We start from the raw sequence: 19958 nt of genomic DNA on the forward strand, positions 1-19958 counted from the left end.
CTATGGATCCTTTCTTTGAGAAAATGTTTTTAAATATGTAAAATTAAAATACAAAGGACCATGAAGGAAACCAGTTGTATTATAATAATTAGTATTTTAAAATTCCCAGATTTATTTAGTCATCCCTGTTCTTTCACAGATGAGGAAACTTAAGCTCAGACTTGCAAAGTGTAACACTACCTAGAATATCTACAGAAACAAAAGAAGGTGACTTTATTAGGATCATTCATATGATTATCAAGATGAAACAAAATTCAAGCTTTTAACAAATTGCTCTAAATAGAGCTACTCTACAGAGAAAAAGAATACCTCATGGCCATCTTTTGCATATGGAGTGGAAACAATGCTGTGTGGAAGAATGTGTCTGAGAATGTGAAGAATGTGTCTCAGTCTATTAGACTGAGAAAGACCAGATAACAGCAAAGAGGAATACGGGAGACAATAATGCTTTGAAAAGCTAGAGTAAAAGCAATTTCTTTCTATATTATAAAAATATTCATTCTGGTTTTTATTTTCTCCAAGTCAGGGCTAGCTACTATTCACCATAGGTGGATATTGACTTAAGTGACATTTTAAAATGACTCATTAGAATGACATTGAGCCATGCATGCAAAAAGTTCACCAAAACAATTTTATTTCCAGTGTTTAATTGGGTATGCACACAGGCATGACACAGGTTTGGATTCATTAAGTCTTCATGCAGAATTATATTCTTCATAAAAGAAGCCAGTTCCATCCAGGATCCACTATCTACACGCCTATGTTACAACATTTATAACAAATCTGGTATCTGAAGAAAAGATACACATATAATATGTTCATTTAAGTTACTTATTTTACAGAAAGATTAAAAATTCAAGTCACACAAAACTCAAAACTGTATTAAAAGTTTGAATATAAAATTCGGAGATCCAACTGGAATGCCTAAGAATGGAAGCTCTGTATCCACCTGTGTTAAAATCTGTAAGATGTAACATTACCAATAAAATGCTTTCATCTGATCATTTAAAGTTTTCTAATTTAACAGTTAACAATATGGCACCCTAACAAACCCAATGAATTGTTATGATGAGGCACTTTTGTTAGTGACTAAACCAAAAGAACAAATTTGCTGCAGACTAATGCCAGCTGTTTTACTCATCAATTTCTGATCATAAACCTTGTATAGACTACATAGCATGTTGCAACAAATACCCTGCTTATTTGTATGCAACCATCCAATATATTTTTAAAATATAGATATATTTTTTCTTAATGTTCTTCTGGCCATAGAAATGCACAGTGAAGACATTCCACAGTGCACATTGATGAAACCAGCCTAAAATGAAGGCTGCATAATAACAATTCTAGTACAGAAAAATATTTACAGAGTTATTGGAACATGTAACAGTAGCTTTTGAGTTGCTGTAGTGGATGCATCCTCCCTGCCAGTTTAGAGACACTGATGAAATTGTGATTTAGTGCCTGGGGCTAGGGATGGTTTTTGAGGATTGGCAACAGATAGAGGCCTATCGTTTTGGTTGACATTTTGGAAGCTTTCACCATTTATTTGTTCAGGTGATTGCGGTGGTATGGAAAGAAGGGGTCTGTTTGTCAAAGTTAAGGTGCTAGGGGAGCTGCCTCCATCTGATTTATATACTTCTGTTATACTAGTGTTCTCTAGTCTATATTCTCCAGGTTCTCCTGTGTTCAGATCAGACGTGCTAGTTCGTAAGCGTTCTCGTGCGAGCCAGTCTGAAATGGAGAGGTCTTGGGCTGGGCATTTCGGTTTTAATCGAGTCACAGCAGAAAGTTCAGACTCTTTTTCTCCACTCTGTTCTGGAACTTTCCAAGCATTTAAAACGCTAATTTCCGCAAAATCCCTTTGCCCTCCAAGGGTGTGTCGTCTCCTGATGTTTTTCCTTTTAGCATTCTCTGTAGAGCTGTTTTTCTGATTTCCCACCCCAAACATGTCATCCGCAGATGCTTTGAGCCTCAGTTTTAGCCGGTCGGTTATTTTAATTCTCCAAGTGGGTTCGTGTTTCTCTGAGTCACTTCTAGTTGGTGTCAGCAAATTACCTGTTGACTTTCCCTTCTTCTTCATATCAAATACTTTAGTTACAGATGACGACTCTCTGTCATTTTTGGTATCACCTGTCCCGTCACTGTCTGACTTGAATCGAGCTGACTTTTTTCTGGAGAGTGTATCACGTTCAATAAGCTTATGTGAACTGAACAGTTGTCTCCGGCTGTCTAAACTTGGTGTTAAACTTCCCTCAGTACAACTTAATTCGCTTCCTTCTGAGTTTCTCCGACTTGTCTTTACCATTTCTTGGATTTTCCCCCGAAAGAACTTCTCAGAAAGAAAACCTGTGGCAAAAACTGGGAAATCATTCTCACTGTCTGTTTCCACAGGCCGACCTTCACTGACCAATTCGCTCTGTTCATCATCTGCCTCTTCTCCCTTGCTCTCAGCGACTGACCGCACCTCTGGACTGAGCCTGCTGGAGTCGAGGGTGGTCAGGTAGGCAGCGGAGGAAGTGGTCGAGTAGCCTGAGGTGGAATCGGCATTGGCCAGAAACTCACTGCATTTAGTTTCCAGACTGAGAGACTTTTTACCAGGCAACCTCTCCAGGGAGAGTGGGGAGGCAGTGCTGAGCAGAGCGCTAGGGCCAGGAGAGGGCGTCTGGGGGCCTTCTTTGAGCACGGTGAAACGGTAGCCAAGAGTAGGGGACTTGGTGGGTTTTGAGTTGGGAGGCAGTGAAGGCTCTCCAGATACCACGTTCTCTTTCCTCAGCGCCAGCTTTTCCTCTTTCCTTGCGTGCAAATCTTTTTTGCTAGTATTATCTTTAGAAATACTAGTCCTTTGCTTTCTTACTGGATCATTCTCTCTTTTCGACTCTCCTCTGCCATCCTCTTTACTATTATTATCACTCTGAGGCTGTTCTGCAGTTTCTTTCTTGAAAAATACATTATCCAGCTCATCCTCTGAGCTGCTTGGCTGTGCTTTCTCTTTTGTTTTTTTCCTCTTGCGACTAGCTGCTGCAAAGAGGGAGGATACAAGCAATTCTCTGCTATACTGATCCTTTCCGGATCCCCAAGAACCCTGGGAAGGAAACATAAGATAAAAGGGGAACTTAGACTGAAATTTAACAAAACCTCAAGAGAAAATGAATGTGATTATCTCCTCTACTTCCCAAGGTTTTTTCCAAACTCTTTACCATATCCGAAACCAAGACATTTTATAAGTCTTATAATTAATTGTTAAAGAATACTCCTCAGCCCTAAAATCTTGACTTAAACTTAAGAGGAAATTACTATTTTATTTAAAAAAAAGATACAGTGAATTCAAATACTTTCATGAATGACTAATATCTCATTAGGACCTTCCACTTATTACTTCTTCCAAATAAAAGGATTTGTATGAATTTAGCCAATCGTATACTAATTTTAAAAGTTATAATTAAAAACCTAAAAGTCAAATTGCACCAACACTAGGGGTTGGTTTCAGAATTTACTGTGGGGTAGCAATGTAGTGATAGTTTTAACTGAAGATAAGAGAGGGCACTAGGTATGATTTTCTAAGACACTTTTGCCCATAGTCACACTGCTACTTTATAGCTATGAAGGAAGACTGGAACCCAGTTCCCCACTATTAAGTCCACTACACTAAAATGTTTTGAGAAGGTACATGTGATAAAATTTGAGGTTGAGTTGCCATGGTCTTAAAACCTTCATAACCTATTTTAAAACTTACTGCTCATTCTTTCTAAGTTTCCTGGTACAAGAGATTTTAAGACTGGGAAATCCTTAAATCAACTCCCCCTTGAAACATCCCCAAAAGATGAGACTGACAATGATCTTCTTAGTATTTATGTATTTATTAATACTCTTATTTTTTGTCCATTTTAGACCTGTTTTAGGCTATAGGTTCCTCAAAAGCAAGGAAAGCCTTATTCATTTTTTAAGGCCCTCAGAGTAGGTTCTTTTTAAAAGTTGGTTGGTTAGTTGGTTGAACTGCACTATTATTCATCACCTATTTTGTGCAAGGTTAGATTTTGGAGGATTAAGTAGTTGGGATTTCCTTTAGTGATGGACGGATAAGGAGATGGGAGGCTATTCATTTAAGCAAAGCTCTTTATAGGGGCAGGAGGTAAACCTGGCACCTTGGAGTGGGAGATAATGAATTCCTGAATTAGTCTTTAAAAAAATTTTTTTAATAGCTTTTTATTTTCAAAATACATGCAAACATATGCAAGATAGTTACCAGAGTAGAATAGTAGGGGTAGAAACCAAATCATAGGGACTAGGAAGCATTAAATAACTTGTGTTATTTTAAAAAAATGTGTTGATGGCTCTAGGCTCTATTTCAACAAAATTGGTTTCAATGTTATTATACATGACACAAGAGGACTAAGAACCATAAAATTTTGGAGTGAATTTTGCAGCACTGGGGAAATAATATGGTAGTTCAAATTGGCCACAAGTGCTTGAGGAAAACCTTTGTGAAAGGATGAGTTTGAACCTGTTTGAAAATTGTGGTTTACAATAGTCAGAGGTCTCAGAGCTACGCTATGACCTCCTGATACTACTGCCTCTCATGTTCTTGTGAAAATGTGCCAAATATTAGATAAGAATTCTGTACTTATTTCAATTAGGTATAGATAAAAATATTACAAAAGGGATTTGTACTTAAATAAGTAGGCAGATGTTCCCTAACTGGGCTGGGGAACTGAATCTCTGCACATTTATCAACCACTCCCAAACCAAATTTACCTTAGATTTTGCTGAGTCACTAGTAGCTGAATCTGTGTGAAGTTAAAGAAAATTTGGTCAGTTTTGGCTATAATTTAAAGTTCTTTTTACAAACAATGCAAAATTTATGGAAGAGACAGGCACAGAACAAGATGTGAAAGCAAAACCCAAACAAAACCACAGAACACAGTGAAGAGTCAGAGCTCACAAAGATGCAAGCTGCACCACAGAAAGCCACCGCCATGAAAGGATGCTGTGAATTGTAGGCAGAACCAGCTCAATGATAGGAATGGCAAAGAAGCCCTGTTCTAAATAAAAACAGAAAGACTACTGTTTATTAACTTCTCCAAGCTTTTAAGACCTCTTAAGAATCGTACTGTGTACCATATCTTATGTTTGAACTGATACACAATGTAGGACATTAGGACTATGGGTTCGTCCTAGCTACAAGACTGAGACACTCAAGTATATTTGGGATTATTTTTGTCAGACCATTAAAACTTTAATAATAATGTAGCATTTTAATAATAATGTAGCATTATACATGGTATAATTAAGGAAGCAGAAGTTCTTAGGATAACCTTGACTTCAGGTCCCATGGCTTTACATATTGGATAATGTTGAATATTGTGTTTTGACCCCAGTTTTCACATTAATGTTTCCAGGGTTCCTTTACTAGCTGTATATTAAACTGCTACCAGTTATCTATAGAACAAGCGCTATCATGAAATGGAAAAATGGAGACCATCATTTTACTGTCTGGCAAAAACTCATACTGTACAATTATAAAGAGGGTAGGAAGGGGCTAGCACCATTCAAAGATAATGCTGATTTTGAAATTTCACTTTTCAACTTTGGGGAGATTTAATTTTCAAAATTAAGGAGCTGAGCCCCATGCCACACCTCTTTTTTGACACATGGCTAAATGCTTCATGACTTAAAAAACTGGTAGATCATACCATGCTATTTCTCCTCAGGGTCTGCTTTCAGAAATAACAAGAAACAGCAGAAAAACTTTTAAGAAAGTAGCATTGATCTGTTTAAAATACTTTTAAAAGAAAATTTACAGCACAGATCAACTATTTTGGCATTTACAAGAATGGGGGATTTCTGCAGACAAGGCAGCTACAGTGTGGGCAACAGTCCTCCTTCTTCCTACAGGTCCAGCTGTCCATCAGGGACACCACAGCGTCCACTAGTGACATGACCGCGGGATAGACGCCTCCCGTTTCGCCTGTTGTGCAACATCAGTATAGATTTGCCTGTGTCAGAAAGTGCTGAGACCCTCTTTAGTACTAGAACAAGAACTAGAGAAAAAGGGAGAAGACTAGGAGACAACGCGCCCGGTTAGTGCAACAGTACAGCAGGGAAATATTGTTCACCAAAGAGTCTTGAGCTTCACCAAGAAAGGAGGGAAACCACTGAGCAACAGAAAAAAATGAATTTGGAAGAGACTGATTTTTAACTAGAGATATTTACATATATATATATATAAAATATCTAGTAGTTCTAATTATTTAACTTTATGCTTTTTTTAATTGCATGGCTAACCTTGGGTGATTTTTACCAGGTAGAAGTTCACACTTTCTGCCATCACAGCAACCAATATTCAGTAGCATTTATCTGTTTTACCTTGTGATGACAATTATATGGATAACTGTGAATAAAGAAAACAGGGCTATGCATGCTCATTTCCCCTCATATTTCCAAATCTGACAGACTTGTCAACAAGCATTCCAACTCCATGCACTGCCATTGTCATTATATTCACTGTAAGATACTCAAAATCAAATCAGAAAAAAAAGAGAATCAGTTTATTAGTAGAAAGGAAAAAATGAGAAAAAGAAAAATCAGAGTGAATCATTACTTATGATTTATTTGTTCTTTCATTATAATACAATCCAGTAGGTTTTTCTAGCCTACAGATGAAATACTGCCCAGGCAAAGTTACCTGATACATCTCCAGGAGACATGCCCGTCCTTCCAATGTTGGTCAGTAAATGATCTATGTTTGGCACTGGCTGAGATTCTACTGTGTTTTCCTCCTGAACTGTTGTCTATAGTTAACAAACAAAGATCCCTTCAACACTTCTTCAAAATTATTTCATTGTGCTTTTAACAATATTTAGAAATTTTATAGACATTGACCCAAGAACCTTGTTTTCCCATGTACTTAGTTTTCCACACTGCAAACAATAACAAAACCTACTACTACAGAGTTAGTTAACTACTGGTATTTTCATTACAACAAATTCAGAAGCAAGAAATCAACTTCTGAAATGCAGAAATAATTGTGGATATGGCTAGCTACACTGTGAAAATTCAAGACTCTGTATCTCAAATCAAAACAACTGACACAAATACAAAAGAAAAAAGGAACTAAAAAGGAACTAAAGGAACTTACAAGAGGCTCTTCTGCACCTTCTTCTGTGAAAAACCAGTCATGCTAAAAATTTAAAATAAAAAAAAAAAATGAGAAACCCTCCAAACTGTCACTAGTAAGGAGGACAGGACAGAGAGGAAAGAGCTCTGTTGGCAGAAGAGAGAGAATTTAAATCCAAACTTTCATTCAGGGTCTTTTAGAAAAGACTAACCCCCCCAACTTACATGTTGGATAAGGGTTTCTACAATTTTGTACTGGTCAGGCATGTGAGTCACCATATGTGTCATGTTGTCTTCTGATGTTCGCACAAGGGTTGGACCAAAAACAATTGCTAGATTTCTTGGTTCCATCTGTAAAAAAGAGTGGGGTGAAAATGGGAAAGGGTGAAGAGAGGAAAAAGATGGGATGTTATTAAAAAACATTTTTAAAATGTTTAAAATGTTTAAAAAAAAAAAAGTTTTTTTGGGCACAAAAGTAATACAACTTGTGATTCAAAAGAGGTTTAAATTTCCAAAAGCAAATCTACAGTTTGTATCTGAAAGGTTCTCAAAAAATGTCAAATTCAGTTTGTCCATTTGTCTGATGACTCCTTACTGGCACATACACCCATACTGGCACGTACACCCATACTTGTGTCTTCTCACTTTGTAATTTCCCTCAACCTGCAATGTCAATTCTTATCCATTTCATATACTTTACCTTCTTTACAATGTAGTTCAAAATAACACCTTTCAGGAAGCCTAGGTATTAATATGAATAGTATTTCATTTTTTCCAATTACATGTTAACATTCACTTTTATAAGATATTAAATTCCATATATAGTTTCTTCTCTCCCTTCCTAATACAGCAAAGCATTCTGATATAGGTTACACATGTACATTCAATCATAATATGAATAGTCTTTTAACTGTTAATTACACTGATTTAAATAATGTTTCTAAATCTCTGTATGTGGGTCAGCTATCTCCAAATTTGATTATAAAGGTCTCAAGGACATGGACTTTTGTGAGCATTTAATGGCTATTGAATTCTACCTCATCTGTTGTTCAGAGATCAATTTATGCATTATGCTAGGTGCTGTAGAAGTCTTTCCTCAAGAAGCTAATATTCTATTGGGCATAACAGGGCTTAAAAAAAAAAACAACAATGTATAACAAGATTGGAAAGATTGTGAAGGGCTTAAATACAAAAAAAAGAAATTACTGTTTGTTTTTTCTCCAAAGACAAACTACTAGAGCTTTCTAAGCAGAAAAGTAACATGATTTTACCTGTACTTTGGGAAAATTCTTTTGAGAGCTGTGTGGAAGATGAGTTTCAAATGAGGAAAATGAAATAAGAAGATGGATGAGATATTGTGAAGGCAAATATTTGGGAGCTGACTGGACATAGGACAAATTGAACTCATATTCAAGATTGTGAATCTTGAAGAATAGTAAATAGTGGTTCCCTTAAAAAAAAGGGGGGGTTAGGGGATATTTGGAAGATGTGATGGATACATTAAGGTGAAGATCTCTATCAGACAAATATGGTCTCAAATGTTCAATAGGCAGTTGATGATGGGGGACCTGGAGCTGTATATTTATAGATGTGGGAATCATCTACACAGATATTTGGTTATTAAAATCATGGGAGATGAGGAGGAACTAGAAGAGAATATCCAGGAGCAAAGGATGGTAAACAGTTTCAAATACGGCAAAGATCAAGCAAAAGCATCTCCCAAGTGTCTTCTATGAGCCCTGTACTATGTTGCACCATTGAGGTAAAGAGCTCACAATATAATGGGGGTAGGATGAGGAAAGATCTTAACTTTATAAAGGAGAGGATTTTTGTAGGAGGTGAGATTTTAGTTGAGACTTGAAGAAACAATGAAGACTGAGAGGAGAAAAGATAAAATACCCAAGAGCTTTTGAGGGATGTTGGGGGCAAGAGAGAGGAGAATGAAATACATTGGAGACAGGAGACATTAACAGGGGAGAACTGGCTTTTGAAAGCAAAAGAGACCATGCTACTATTGTCTGCTTTAATGTAAACTGCTGCACTGTATACTACAGTATACAGTATAAAAGCTTATTCAGGATAGGCCAGCCAAGAAAAATAAAAACTTTAAAAGCTTTGGATTCTCCTATAACTCCTTTCCCTAAAGTTTTTATTTTTTCAAATTTGTGAAAGCTCCCATAAAAGAGAACTTACTACACATCCAAGCACATCTTGTATTTTAAAGATTCAAAGTAACCCATCATCTTCAGTCTTTCCCACCCCTACTATGGTGACCATGAAGCTTAAACCTGTTTGAAGGCAAGGAGACCAGAGACACCAGCATGTCTAAGGAGGGGCAAGTGCTCAGTCTGATGAGAGACTCGAGAACTGGACCATGAGAACTTGTTTCCATCTGTGCCCTTCCTTCTACTGATTCTGGGGACCTGCTCAGTAAGCAAGGCAGATGGACAAATCTGTACTGGTTCCTTTTAATTCCAAGACTACTTATTATTTACTTACCTTGTTTTTTTCTGAATTTTCTGCTACTGTTTTCAAATGAGCAGAGAGAAATTTAAGGGTTTCATAATGATGTTCAGGCAAATCATGAATCTGTAAAACATCATTTTAGTGATGAATTTCAAACTTGTAAAACTTTTTGTTGTAATCCCCCAAACTGACTAATAATACTCACTAGTCTTTTTAATGTTTTTAGACGCTCTAGGGGATCTTCTTTTCGATTTGCTTCAATAAAGTCTGCATATTTATCTGGCAACAGAAAGACATTTTTTTTTTCTCAACTAATTAGGTAGAGTGTACTTAATTAGTTATAGTTAACAAAATAACATATATTTTTAAAAAAGCAGAGAAAAAGAATGGGTCTTAAGTAGATTTAAAGTTTAGGCCTCCAAAATGACATCAATTTTAATGAGAACTATGTTAAAGTAATTTGGATAGAGTGCAAAATTTCCACAAAAGCAAATACTTCTATACTTTTTCCTGCCCCCAACACCAATCACAAAATCTTCTATATATATATATATGTGTATGTCAACATTCACATACATGAGACATGAGACATTCGGTAAGGATATGATTTATTAAAAACATGTCTCTCTAAGTAATGTATAATTTTTTCTTGGAAGAAATGTCATTCTGAGTGCCAGAAACAAAGAGGGACACAACAATGTAGTTTTTGCTCAATACAGATATTTGTATATAAATTTGTTTTCATGCATTTGGTGAAATTTACCAAAAAAGAACAAATATCCTAGTTTAGTATCATATAACTATAAACACAATGGTAACCAAAGTTTTCTTTTTCCTATACCAAGAGTTATTTCTCTTCCAATTTAATTTTCTTAAAAAATTAAAAAAAAATTTAAAAAAAAATTAAAAAAAAAATTAAAAAAAAATTAAATTAAAACTTAGGACTAGGAGGGTTAAAGTGGTTTTTACAGAAAATAAATTACCATTTGTGAAGAGAGGCTCAGGGAGTTTTCTGAAGAATGATTTCAGCAAACTGCTTATCACATTTAAGTCTCGCCATTTCTAGGTATTCAAAATGGAAATAAGTATGTAATTTTACGTAGTCACCACAACATTATGATAAATGAAAATTAATTAACTTACATCATCCTGTATATCAATATCAGCCATTCCCTTGTTGAGTTCTTCTTGCATACTTGAGATAGCAGCATTATTTCCAGGAACTCTGTAAATACCTGTATATTCAAGTCCTCTTTCTTCAACTAATTTGCAGCATATGTCAACTATTAGTGGAATAAACTACAAAATCAAAAGAAACAATTTTAATGTTTACAGGCCTCAAATGGTCATTATTAAGCTATTATTTACCTCTATTATTAAACTATTTCTCTCTACCTAAAATTTGCTGTTTAGGTCATGTGAAGAATCAAGAAAACTGTGAGCTCAATTGTAACTGCATTAAATATATTTGGAATGCTGGAATGGAAATGATTATCAGGGAAATAATCCAAACCGAATGAAAATATAAGGTAAAAAAAAAAGTTATCTAATATAGTAGTGGATATGGGAGTCTGAAAGACTAAGAGCAAGACCAATTGCAACCTCTTTTTCACAACATAGTTGTAAAATTTAATGATTTGTAAAATCTTAAAAGTTTCAAATATATGTTTGTTATTATTACTAATTCAGGCAAATTAGTTCATAAGCAGACTATGGGAAATACAAGTTGCTTTTTATAAAGGGGCAACTTAAGACTTTCAATTCAGCTTTTTACACACATATCCCAAACGCTTCAATCAAGTGTTCAATCAATCAAGCTTCAATTCAAGCAAATTCAATACATACTTTCTTCATTAGGCTTTTGTTTTAAAAGATGCACAAACTGCCATTTAAAAACTATATAATTGCCTAGTGTGCCTATGAAGGCACAGGATTTACAGTGGACATAAAAACACAAAAAATAAAACTCTTCCTGTATCAGCCCGCAAAGATTTGGTGGTCTCAACAAAGGGAGGGAATAAGTCAGCAGAGGGACAAACAGGAATATCATAAGCATTATCACCTTAGAAAACAGTGATAAGCAGGGAAAGAAAAGATTAAAAAGAGACCGATTGATAAAGGATTGACACTGCAAGTCATCTGTAGACAATACCACAAAAACAGCTGAGCTGCTTCAGAGAAGTGGAAGGATTAAGGTCCTGCAGTGTTTTTGGGAGGGAAGAAAACACAAAGGGGAAAGGCAGCTGAACCAGGTCAAATATAAAGAGATCCATATTTGTGATGATAAAATGTTGTTGGGGTTAAGGGGTTGAATCTGTCAAAGGCAATGACAATGATCCTAACTATGGGCCCATGTCATTCAATCAGTCTACCAACACTTATTTAGCACCTCTTGTATGCCGGGCAAGGCAGCAGGCAATAGGAATACTAAGACAACAGCAAAAAGCAGACTGAGATAATGAGCACACACACAGATCAATAAAAAAGCGCACACAAGGTAACCTTGGCAGCTCCAGAGATGTCTCAGGGAGACAGTGGAGTCTGAACTGAGTCTGGAAGGAAACCAGGGATCCCAGGGGCTGGCAAAGAGGAAGGAGAACTCCAAGGCTGTTTGAGATGACTGGAAAAATTGGCAGGGCCAGATCATGCAAACTAAAAGACCAGAGTGATTTGTATCAGGTTCGAGAAGTAAGCCTCAAGTGTCCTCAGTAAGGGAGAGCCTACTTGGGCAGGAGGACAATGAGGAGCTTAGTCCAGATAAGAGTGGACGAGGACTGAGTGCCTGAACAAGAGTTGTGGCTGTTGGAGTGTCAAATATGTCAAGCCACAATTTAATGACAAATCCTCAGAAAGAGGACAGCCTTAATCAAAGTTTTAAGAAAGGTCATCATTTGTGGAAGCCTGCCTGTTCCTTTCATGAGCCTATCTTTTTAGTAACTAAAGGTGCTGAAAATGATAGTAAAGACAATATTCCGATACTTACTGACTATAAAAAACCATTTCCCTTTGAACTTACAGACTATAAAAAACCATTTCCCTTTGAAGTACCTGGCAGATAAGGTAGCAAACACTGAGGTCCTCTCCCAAACATTCAAATCCTAACTCCACCAGGTGGGCTACGTCAGCGCTCACACAGTCAGAACAAGCAGTACAGCGACACAATCAAGGTCTCTGCCAAGAACTTTAGTCTCAATTGGCCCAGGACTGCCCGGCACCGCATGCCCACAACACTGAAGGTGCTACGCCATGAGCATGAGGGAAAGGCAAGATGTGCACCTCAGAACGCACTCTTGGTTCCCTTCCAAGCCCATCCTGGACTGATGAGCCACAGTCGAACATACTGTACCTTGACTCCAACACGGTGATGTCACCGGTCTTCCGAGTATGAGAGATGGACAATAAAAGACATTTAATAAACTATCTTTTCTAATGCTGTTTCCCCTATCTGTATAAAAATTATACAGGCTTCTTTGAAAGATTTAACAGTGACAGCTTTGTCCAACCTTTGATTAGTGATATCAAAGGAAGCATGAAACAGACAGCTGTGCACTTGCTAGAGCAGATCAGCACTGTCAAGGAGAGCAGACTCTGGTGGTGTGCAGAGGAGGTTCCCCAGATGTGGTTGACCAGAGATGATATGGAGCTGAGTAGAATTTCTATATCTTTATGCAGAACCTAATTGAGATCTGTACGCTCTCAAAAAAGTGAGCCTAATTCTCCACATAGGAAAAAGTAAATCAAAGGAAAACAATGTCTACAATAAGGATGCACTACTTGTCTAAGAATACATTTAAGATAACAAAATCCAAAAAAAAAAAAAAAAAGAATACATTTAGACAGATTCTATAAAATGACAATGAGCTGATCACAGAACTTAAGAGCAGGCTAGATTACTTTTGGAAAACTGGGCAGATTTTAATAATCTCAGGTTTTCCCTGAAAAAAATCTTACCTTTTAAATATTAATATATAATCATTTCATGCAGAAATTAAATAAATATAAAAAGCCCAGAAAGTGTCTTAGTCAGCAAACATCTGCCTTAATAGCCAAATTTTGAGAGATGGCTACTAAAGGCAACACCAAGTTACATAAACTTTAGTTTGTTAATTAAGGTTAAAGATTAGTAAAATCTTAGGAAAAAAAATGTCAGATAATTATTTTGTCTCATAAAACAAGAATCAACAGAAAGTAAAACTTGTATAAAGAAAGATGTCAACATCACCCCAAGGAAAATTGAAAGAATACAAATAAAAAATCGAAATAATCTGCAAAAAATTAATACAACAAACAAATTTATCCATCAAGGACACTAGGTTTGCCCTACTTGGACCTCTAAGTTAAAGTTAAAGAATGAGAAATGGCATTAATGAGAAAAAAGAAAAAGGAAAAGCAGTCCCATTGGGACAACTTTGTAATTATTAGAGGATATTCATGGAGATGATATAAACTTATATAAAGGGATGTTGAGTGGTAATTGATTTATAAGGTACTTAAAAGATGGGAAAATATTGAAGGTATGAAAAAATCTCACTATGATAAAAGGTATTGGTAGGGAACAAGGGGTTTTTCAAAAAATGTTATCTGACAACGGAACACATCGCAATCAACTGAAATTTGTAGACAAGATCCTATTAACAAACAATAATACTGCTTATTATGAAAAAAACATTTGACTCATTAAAGCAAAATGCTGTCTTAAGGTGCCTCCCATCTAAGTATCATAAATCACTCCTTAGAAGACAATGGGATATAAATAGTTTTGTTTAATGCCACTCTGATAATATGCATCCAGTGAGGAGATTTGAAAGAATGACATTTGCCTGTTTGTGGCAGCCCTGTTTGTAATGGCTAGAAGCTGGAAAATCAAAGGATGTCCATCAATTGGAGAATGGTTGAGTAAATTGTGGTATATGAATGTTATGGAATATTATTGTTCTGTAAGGAATGACCAGCAGGATGAATAGAGAGAGGACTGGCGAGACTTACATGAACTGATGCTGAGTGAAATGAGCAGAACCAGGAGATCATTATATACCTCAACAACGATACTGTTTGAGGATGTATTCTGATGGAAGTGGATCTCTTTGATAAAGAGAGCCTTAATTGATCAAAGATGGAAAGAAGCAGCTACACCCAGAGAAAGAACACTGGGAAATGAATATAAACTGCTTGCATTTTTGTTTTTCTTCCCGGGTTATTTATACCTTCTGAATTCAATTCTCCCTGTGCAACAAGAAAACTGTTCGGTTCTGCACACATATATTGTATCCAGGATATACTATAACCTATTCAACATGTAAAGGACTGCTTGCCATCTGGGGGAAGGGGTGGAGGGAGGGAGGGGAAAAATTGGAACAGAAGTGAATGCAAGGGATAATGCTGTAAAAAATTACCCTGGCATGCGTTCTATCAATAAAAAAATATTAAAATAAAAAAATTAAAAAAAAAAAAAAAAAGAATGACATTTGCCAGTATGCTGAGGAAGTCCAGTATTGAAGCAAAGAGGGATCCCTAGTGGATGGTGAGGTTCTCCAGATCTCGTTTGCAGATGATTTCCTGCTCATGGCATCAAACCATAAGACATTGCAGAGAGCCTCCTGGAAGAGATCTGCACTCACTCAAAGGAATCTGGCCTGACCATCTACACAAGGAAGACCAAATGGATACTTGGGATTCCAACATATGTCTGAACAGGCACCTGTTGAATTGTCCAATATTATCTATATATCTGGGTCCAGCAATGGAAAAAGAAGCTGAAAGTAATCTTGATTGCTTTTGGAAAACTGCAAAGTCTTTCTAAAAAATAATTCCAAGCTTTTCTGCTTTTCTAACAATAAAGACCCCGTCTGTTTACCACTCCCTTTGAAAATCTATAGAAAAAACTCTCTAAAAGAGGACATGATTGGTGTGGGCAGGCCACAACATAAAATCAACAAAATACTCCAATAAGGTGGTAATCCAAAAATCAGACAGAAAAAGAAGATGGACTAATTCTGGGAACAAGACAGAGGGAAGATGGGGGAATGGTCAGAGCTCTGTCTTAGTATCCTTGTGTTGCTGGGACAAAGTGAGAAAGATCTCTCATTTTGTGTGGAGAACTTTGGGAAAGATACAGGCAAACAGACTAGGCAGGCACAAATGGCTTGCAAAATGTATCATGGAGGGAACTCCCCAAATGATGAGATAAAAATGTAACTGAATATTCTTTGCTTCAAGATTCAGCTTAAGTGCTAACTTCATCATGAAGGCTCTCCTGGTCCTTCTGTATCTATTTTGTATACACTGCTTCCACAAACATGCTGTTCTCCCCATTACTCCTCACCCTTACAGAACTTAATTCTGTCTTCTCTTTGCCTTGGTATCCTCCAGAGGTGATCACAGTACCCGACACATAGCAGGCATTTAAATGTGTGCTGAGACTAACAATGTATGGCTGAATTCACACATCACAACAAATCTTTGAAGTTAAAAAAAAAAAAAAACTTAAAGGTCAACAGAGAAGTGCTTGCTGGACAAAGTAGATTATAATACATTATCCCCTCCCCCCCAAAAAATGATGTAGAAATTAAGAATGTCATGGGAGAAAATATGACACATACACACCCACCCCCAAAAAGAAAGAAACAGTTACTGAATAAGGACTAGGGTCTCCAGTGGTACTATAAACTGTCAAGGGAATGAAGGCCCACCCCTGCCAGGGACAAATGTATGGAAAGACGTGGAAGATGGTCCCCAATTATTGTGTATCACTAGAGGGGAACACCCACACTAATGAGATTGCAGTTGCCCTGGACTAATATGGTACAAACAAAGTTTTTGTCTCCTACCCGATTGGTATGAGCTGGGGGACAGTCATCCAGTCTGACACCAAAGGTTCCTACAGCAGTTGGCTTTTTTTCAAACGTTTTCCTCATGATGTTTGGGATGCCTTTTCTCCATGTGCCTTTGTCTTTTGGAGGACTGGTGTCATCTTTGGTTAATGTTGAAAATGAGGAAGTGATATATATTGGGGGGAAAAGGGAACAAAAATGTTTGAATCACTAATCAAGTACATGGATTACATGGGCTTAAATAAGATCTCTTTAATATTAAGAAGAAAAAAAGATGCACCAAAATATTTAACAATGTTGCAAATCATCCTTATCTATCTTGTCTCCTATCTTTCATTATCAAATGAAAAAAAATGAAAATACTTCCATATATTTTAAAGTACACTAACAGTTATTTTTCCCTTTACAATGTGTGATATTCTGAATTTTTTAACAACAAAAAAGTATCTTTTATAACTATAACTAAGCTAGGGAAGATTTCTTAAAAAATGTAGACTCACAATTGTATACTCCAACATGTCAATTTTAATTCTAATACTAGATTATGCTCCTCTAATTTCTCCTCTAGTTCTTCTAATGCTCCTCTAGTTGTACTACTTACACACACACACACACACACACACACACACACACACACACAGTCACAAAATGTGTGAGTACACATGTTGAGAGAGTGTTGTGTGTGATGTGTGATATCAGTGGGTGGAGCTCATTCTAGAAGTATAAATTCCTGCTCTGCAGGGGGTCAAAGAGTAGCCTCTAACACTTAAGAGTTTAAGAACCTTGTGCAGGGTCACACGTCACACAATATGGGCCAGAGATGAGATTTGAACCCAGGTCTTTTCTGAGACCTGCAGTCTTCTCTACTATTCCATGCTGCCTCTTTAAACAGAAAAATAAAGGGCTGAATAATATGGCTGGAGGTTTTCAAATCTGTTACTGATGAGTTTATTAAAGAGATATTTACATTATTAGTGCTGATAGTAGTGAGTCTTGTTAAGAAAATATGGAATCTGAAATGATGCTATTCCAAAGTTGGCCTCTTGAAGTCCTATCACCCATCTAAATATATCAAGACTATGTGTGTGACATACTTGTTTCCTAAAACTGGCCAGGTTTAATTTCTATATAAAACAATAGGAGCTAAAACTGATTTCTCCTTTTTTTTAAACTTTTAACTTAAATCATAAAGTTACATCTGAAAAAGTTTTCCCAGGTTTATGGCCCTTGGAAGCCACATAAACCCAAACTATCTACTGTTTGTAGAAACAACATTAAAAGAAAAAAAAATTAAAGTTAAAACATTTTTAGAACTTAATAATTCTATAAGTTCTAAGTACTATTCACTGAATTTATTCAATCTATCTAATAAAAGCATGAACCTTTACTGAGGAGTTTTCTTTCTGACTCTTCTTTGGGTGAGTGTGGACTCTGGAATTTTGGTTCCGATTTAGTACCAAGGAGAGTCTGCCTGATACTGAGACTTTGGCGAGGTGTTTTTGGCAACTGGTCTGCTTTGCTAAAGGAAGAAAGTAAACAGTTAGCATTTACTGCCTCTCTTCACTTCCCCACATCCATCCAAATCAACAACAACAACAAAACCCTTAACAGATGGTGGAACATCTCACCTCATCAGACTACTATATTCCTTTATCCTTCGGCTAATTAGGTCTCTACTAGTGACGCCAGTATCCTATAAAACAAATAAAAGGCCAGGATTGAAAAATCAACTTTATCAAAGTGCCCAACTTTTAAAACTCATATAACTAACAAGTGAAGCTTTACATTTTCTCTCTAAAATACTTTTGGACTTGACACAAATTGACAGTACCTACAAAATGCTAGTTAGAGAGGCCAGAGGTTACAGAATAACCAAAATAGTGGAGAGAACTAAGCGCATTTTCAGAAGGAGAATTTGCCACAGAAGTATCACTACTATACACACCATCTCACAGAAACCTTATCACATCTTGTTTAATACCATGGCTTTTGAGCCATTTAGAATGTGCAAAGCAGCGTAACGAGAAGATGTGAATGAATCAGATTCTGGAAGTTTTTCCCTACATGGCAGTGGACAAAGAATAGGAGTTTTCCTGAAAGTGAGTGGGAGAAAGGAACCTTAGGCAAGCCCTATGGGGGGGATCAGGACCATCTGCCTCAAGCAGCAAGCTTCTCTCATAAGTGACATTCAAACAACAGCTGTGCAGAAAAAATGTGAAAAGGCCTAGATTTAGCTTAGTGTGAGGTTTCCCAAGAGCCTCTGTCTGCTGACAGAATTCAATTTATTAATGGTCATCACTACAGTAACACAATGGAGTATTTTCACTATGCCTACTGTACATTATCTTGATTATGTATTATAAATCATTTGAAGGGTTATTACATGAACAAGGGGCCACAGACCAACTGATAGTTACGTTCTATGGAGGGAGAAGCCTCCCAAGAATAGAGAAATGTGCTTCATGGGAAGGAAATGCATTCCCTATCAGTGACATTATGGCAGGAATTTGTACCCTCAGAAAAGAACTACATGAGAACTAACTCTAAGGTCCTTCTCAACTTGGGAGATTCTATAAACTCCCTTGTTCCTCACAAAAATCCTGTAAAATCGTAACCTCCTCATTAGAAAGAAAAGATACAGAGAGGCTAAGTTACAACGGCAAAGTCAGCCTCTTGATGAACAGTCCAATGGGGCTGTCCAGGAAAGTACAGCAAATTCATCCCCCGATCTCCCTGTTCCATAATGGTGAATTTCTATCAAGTAAAGTTGCAACAGAGATATATTCGCTTTCTTCTATTAACAGCTTTATAGCAAGTGGCATATAAAATAAAGGATTTGGAGACTCAAATCTTGGGACCCCCTCAAAAAAACGTACCTCTTCACTGAGGTTGCTGCTTTCTTGGATGGTCTTGATCCAGGCTAACATGTCATCTCTGTCTTCAGCTTGAAATAAATATTCACAATCTGAAGTGGTAAGCCTGAATACATTTTTCCTCTTGGTTTCACTATAGGAAATATCTATTAAGCAAGCATTTACACTAATAGGTTGCTCTTCCTCTGACAGAGTCGTCTGTTCTCTTTTATCTTTGTGCAGATAAAGTGAATGGCCTCGAAGGACGACATACATCTGTTTCCATGGTCGAATGCTTCCAACAACTCTCTACAAAACAGAACCAGTGCATAGAGGATACTGTCTTGAGTATTTGTGCAAAACTGTTCATATATATATCAACTCAAAAAGGTCTTCCCCTTTGGATTAATAAAAAGAACTTTTATATAATTATGATAAGGACACTAATGTGCTACATAAACAGGAGATATCCCTACTTAGAGGAATCTAGATGAGGAAATATAAATGAAAAAACTATATAGTAAAAAATAAATAACCTGAAAATTACATACACAATGTGGAGAAAACAAGATAAAAAGGCTATCAGAATGAGATGTAGTTTGGCCAAAAGGATCTAAAATATATCGTAAACAAAAAACCGAATATAATTGAAAAAAGAATTCAATAATTTTATGCCAAATGATAATATCCAAAC

At 36.6% G+C, this 19958-nt stretch overlaps 1 protein-coding gene and 1 long non-coding RNA gene across 7 annotated transcripts in view; one reads left to right on the top strand and one right to left on the bottom strand.

Annotated features, from left to right (window-relative positions):
- Positions 1–15041, top strand: part of LOC127537862 (uncharacterized) — a 29132-nt gene extending 14091 nt beyond the window's left edge. Inside the window, exon 2 of the long non-coding RNA XR_007947624.1 lies at positions 10996–15041. This is a non-coding gene — a long non-coding RNA (uncharacterized LOC127537862). The remainder of the gene's footprint in view (positions 1–10995) is intronic.
- Positions 618–19958, bottom strand: part of ARHGAP21 (Rho GTPase activating protein 21) — a 144850-nt gene continuing 125509 nt past the window's right edge. For all 6 annotated transcript variants that reach the window (XM_051961180.1, XM_051961181.1, XM_051961178.1 and 3 more), the window contains 13 exons: positions 19289–19573; positions 18041–18105; positions 17795–17931; positions 16410–16552; positions 10726–10881; positions 10566–10644; positions 9788–9861; positions 9616–9705; positions 7342–7467; positions 7139–7180; positions 6686–6791; positions 4756–4787; positions 618–3085 (listed from right to left, as the gene is read on the bottom strand). In XM_051961180.1, the coding sequence (XP_051817140.1) occupies positions 1433–3085; positions 4756–4787; positions 6686–6791; positions 7139–7180; positions 7342–7467; positions 9616–9705; positions 9788–9861; positions 10566–10644; positions 10726–10881; positions 16410–16552; positions 17795–17931; positions 18041–18105; positions 19289–19573 (2988 nt within the window). In that variant the 3' untranslated portion in view covers positions 618–1432. The remainder of the gene's footprint in view (positions 3086–4755; positions 4788–6685; positions 6792–7138; positions 7181–7341; positions 7468–9615; positions 9706–9787; positions 9862–10565; positions 10645–10725; positions 10882–16409; positions 16553–17794; positions 17932–18040; positions 18106–19288; positions 19574–19958) is intronic.

This window comes from Antechinus flavipes, chromosome 5 (assembly GCF_016432865.1).
Source record: "Antechinus flavipes isolate AdamAnt ecotype Samford, QLD, Australia chromosome 5, AdamAnt_v2, whole genome shotgun sequence".
Taxonomy (NCBI): domain Eukaryota; kingdom Metazoa; phylum Chordata; class Mammalia; order Dasyuromorphia; family Dasyuridae; genus Antechinus; species Antechinus flavipes.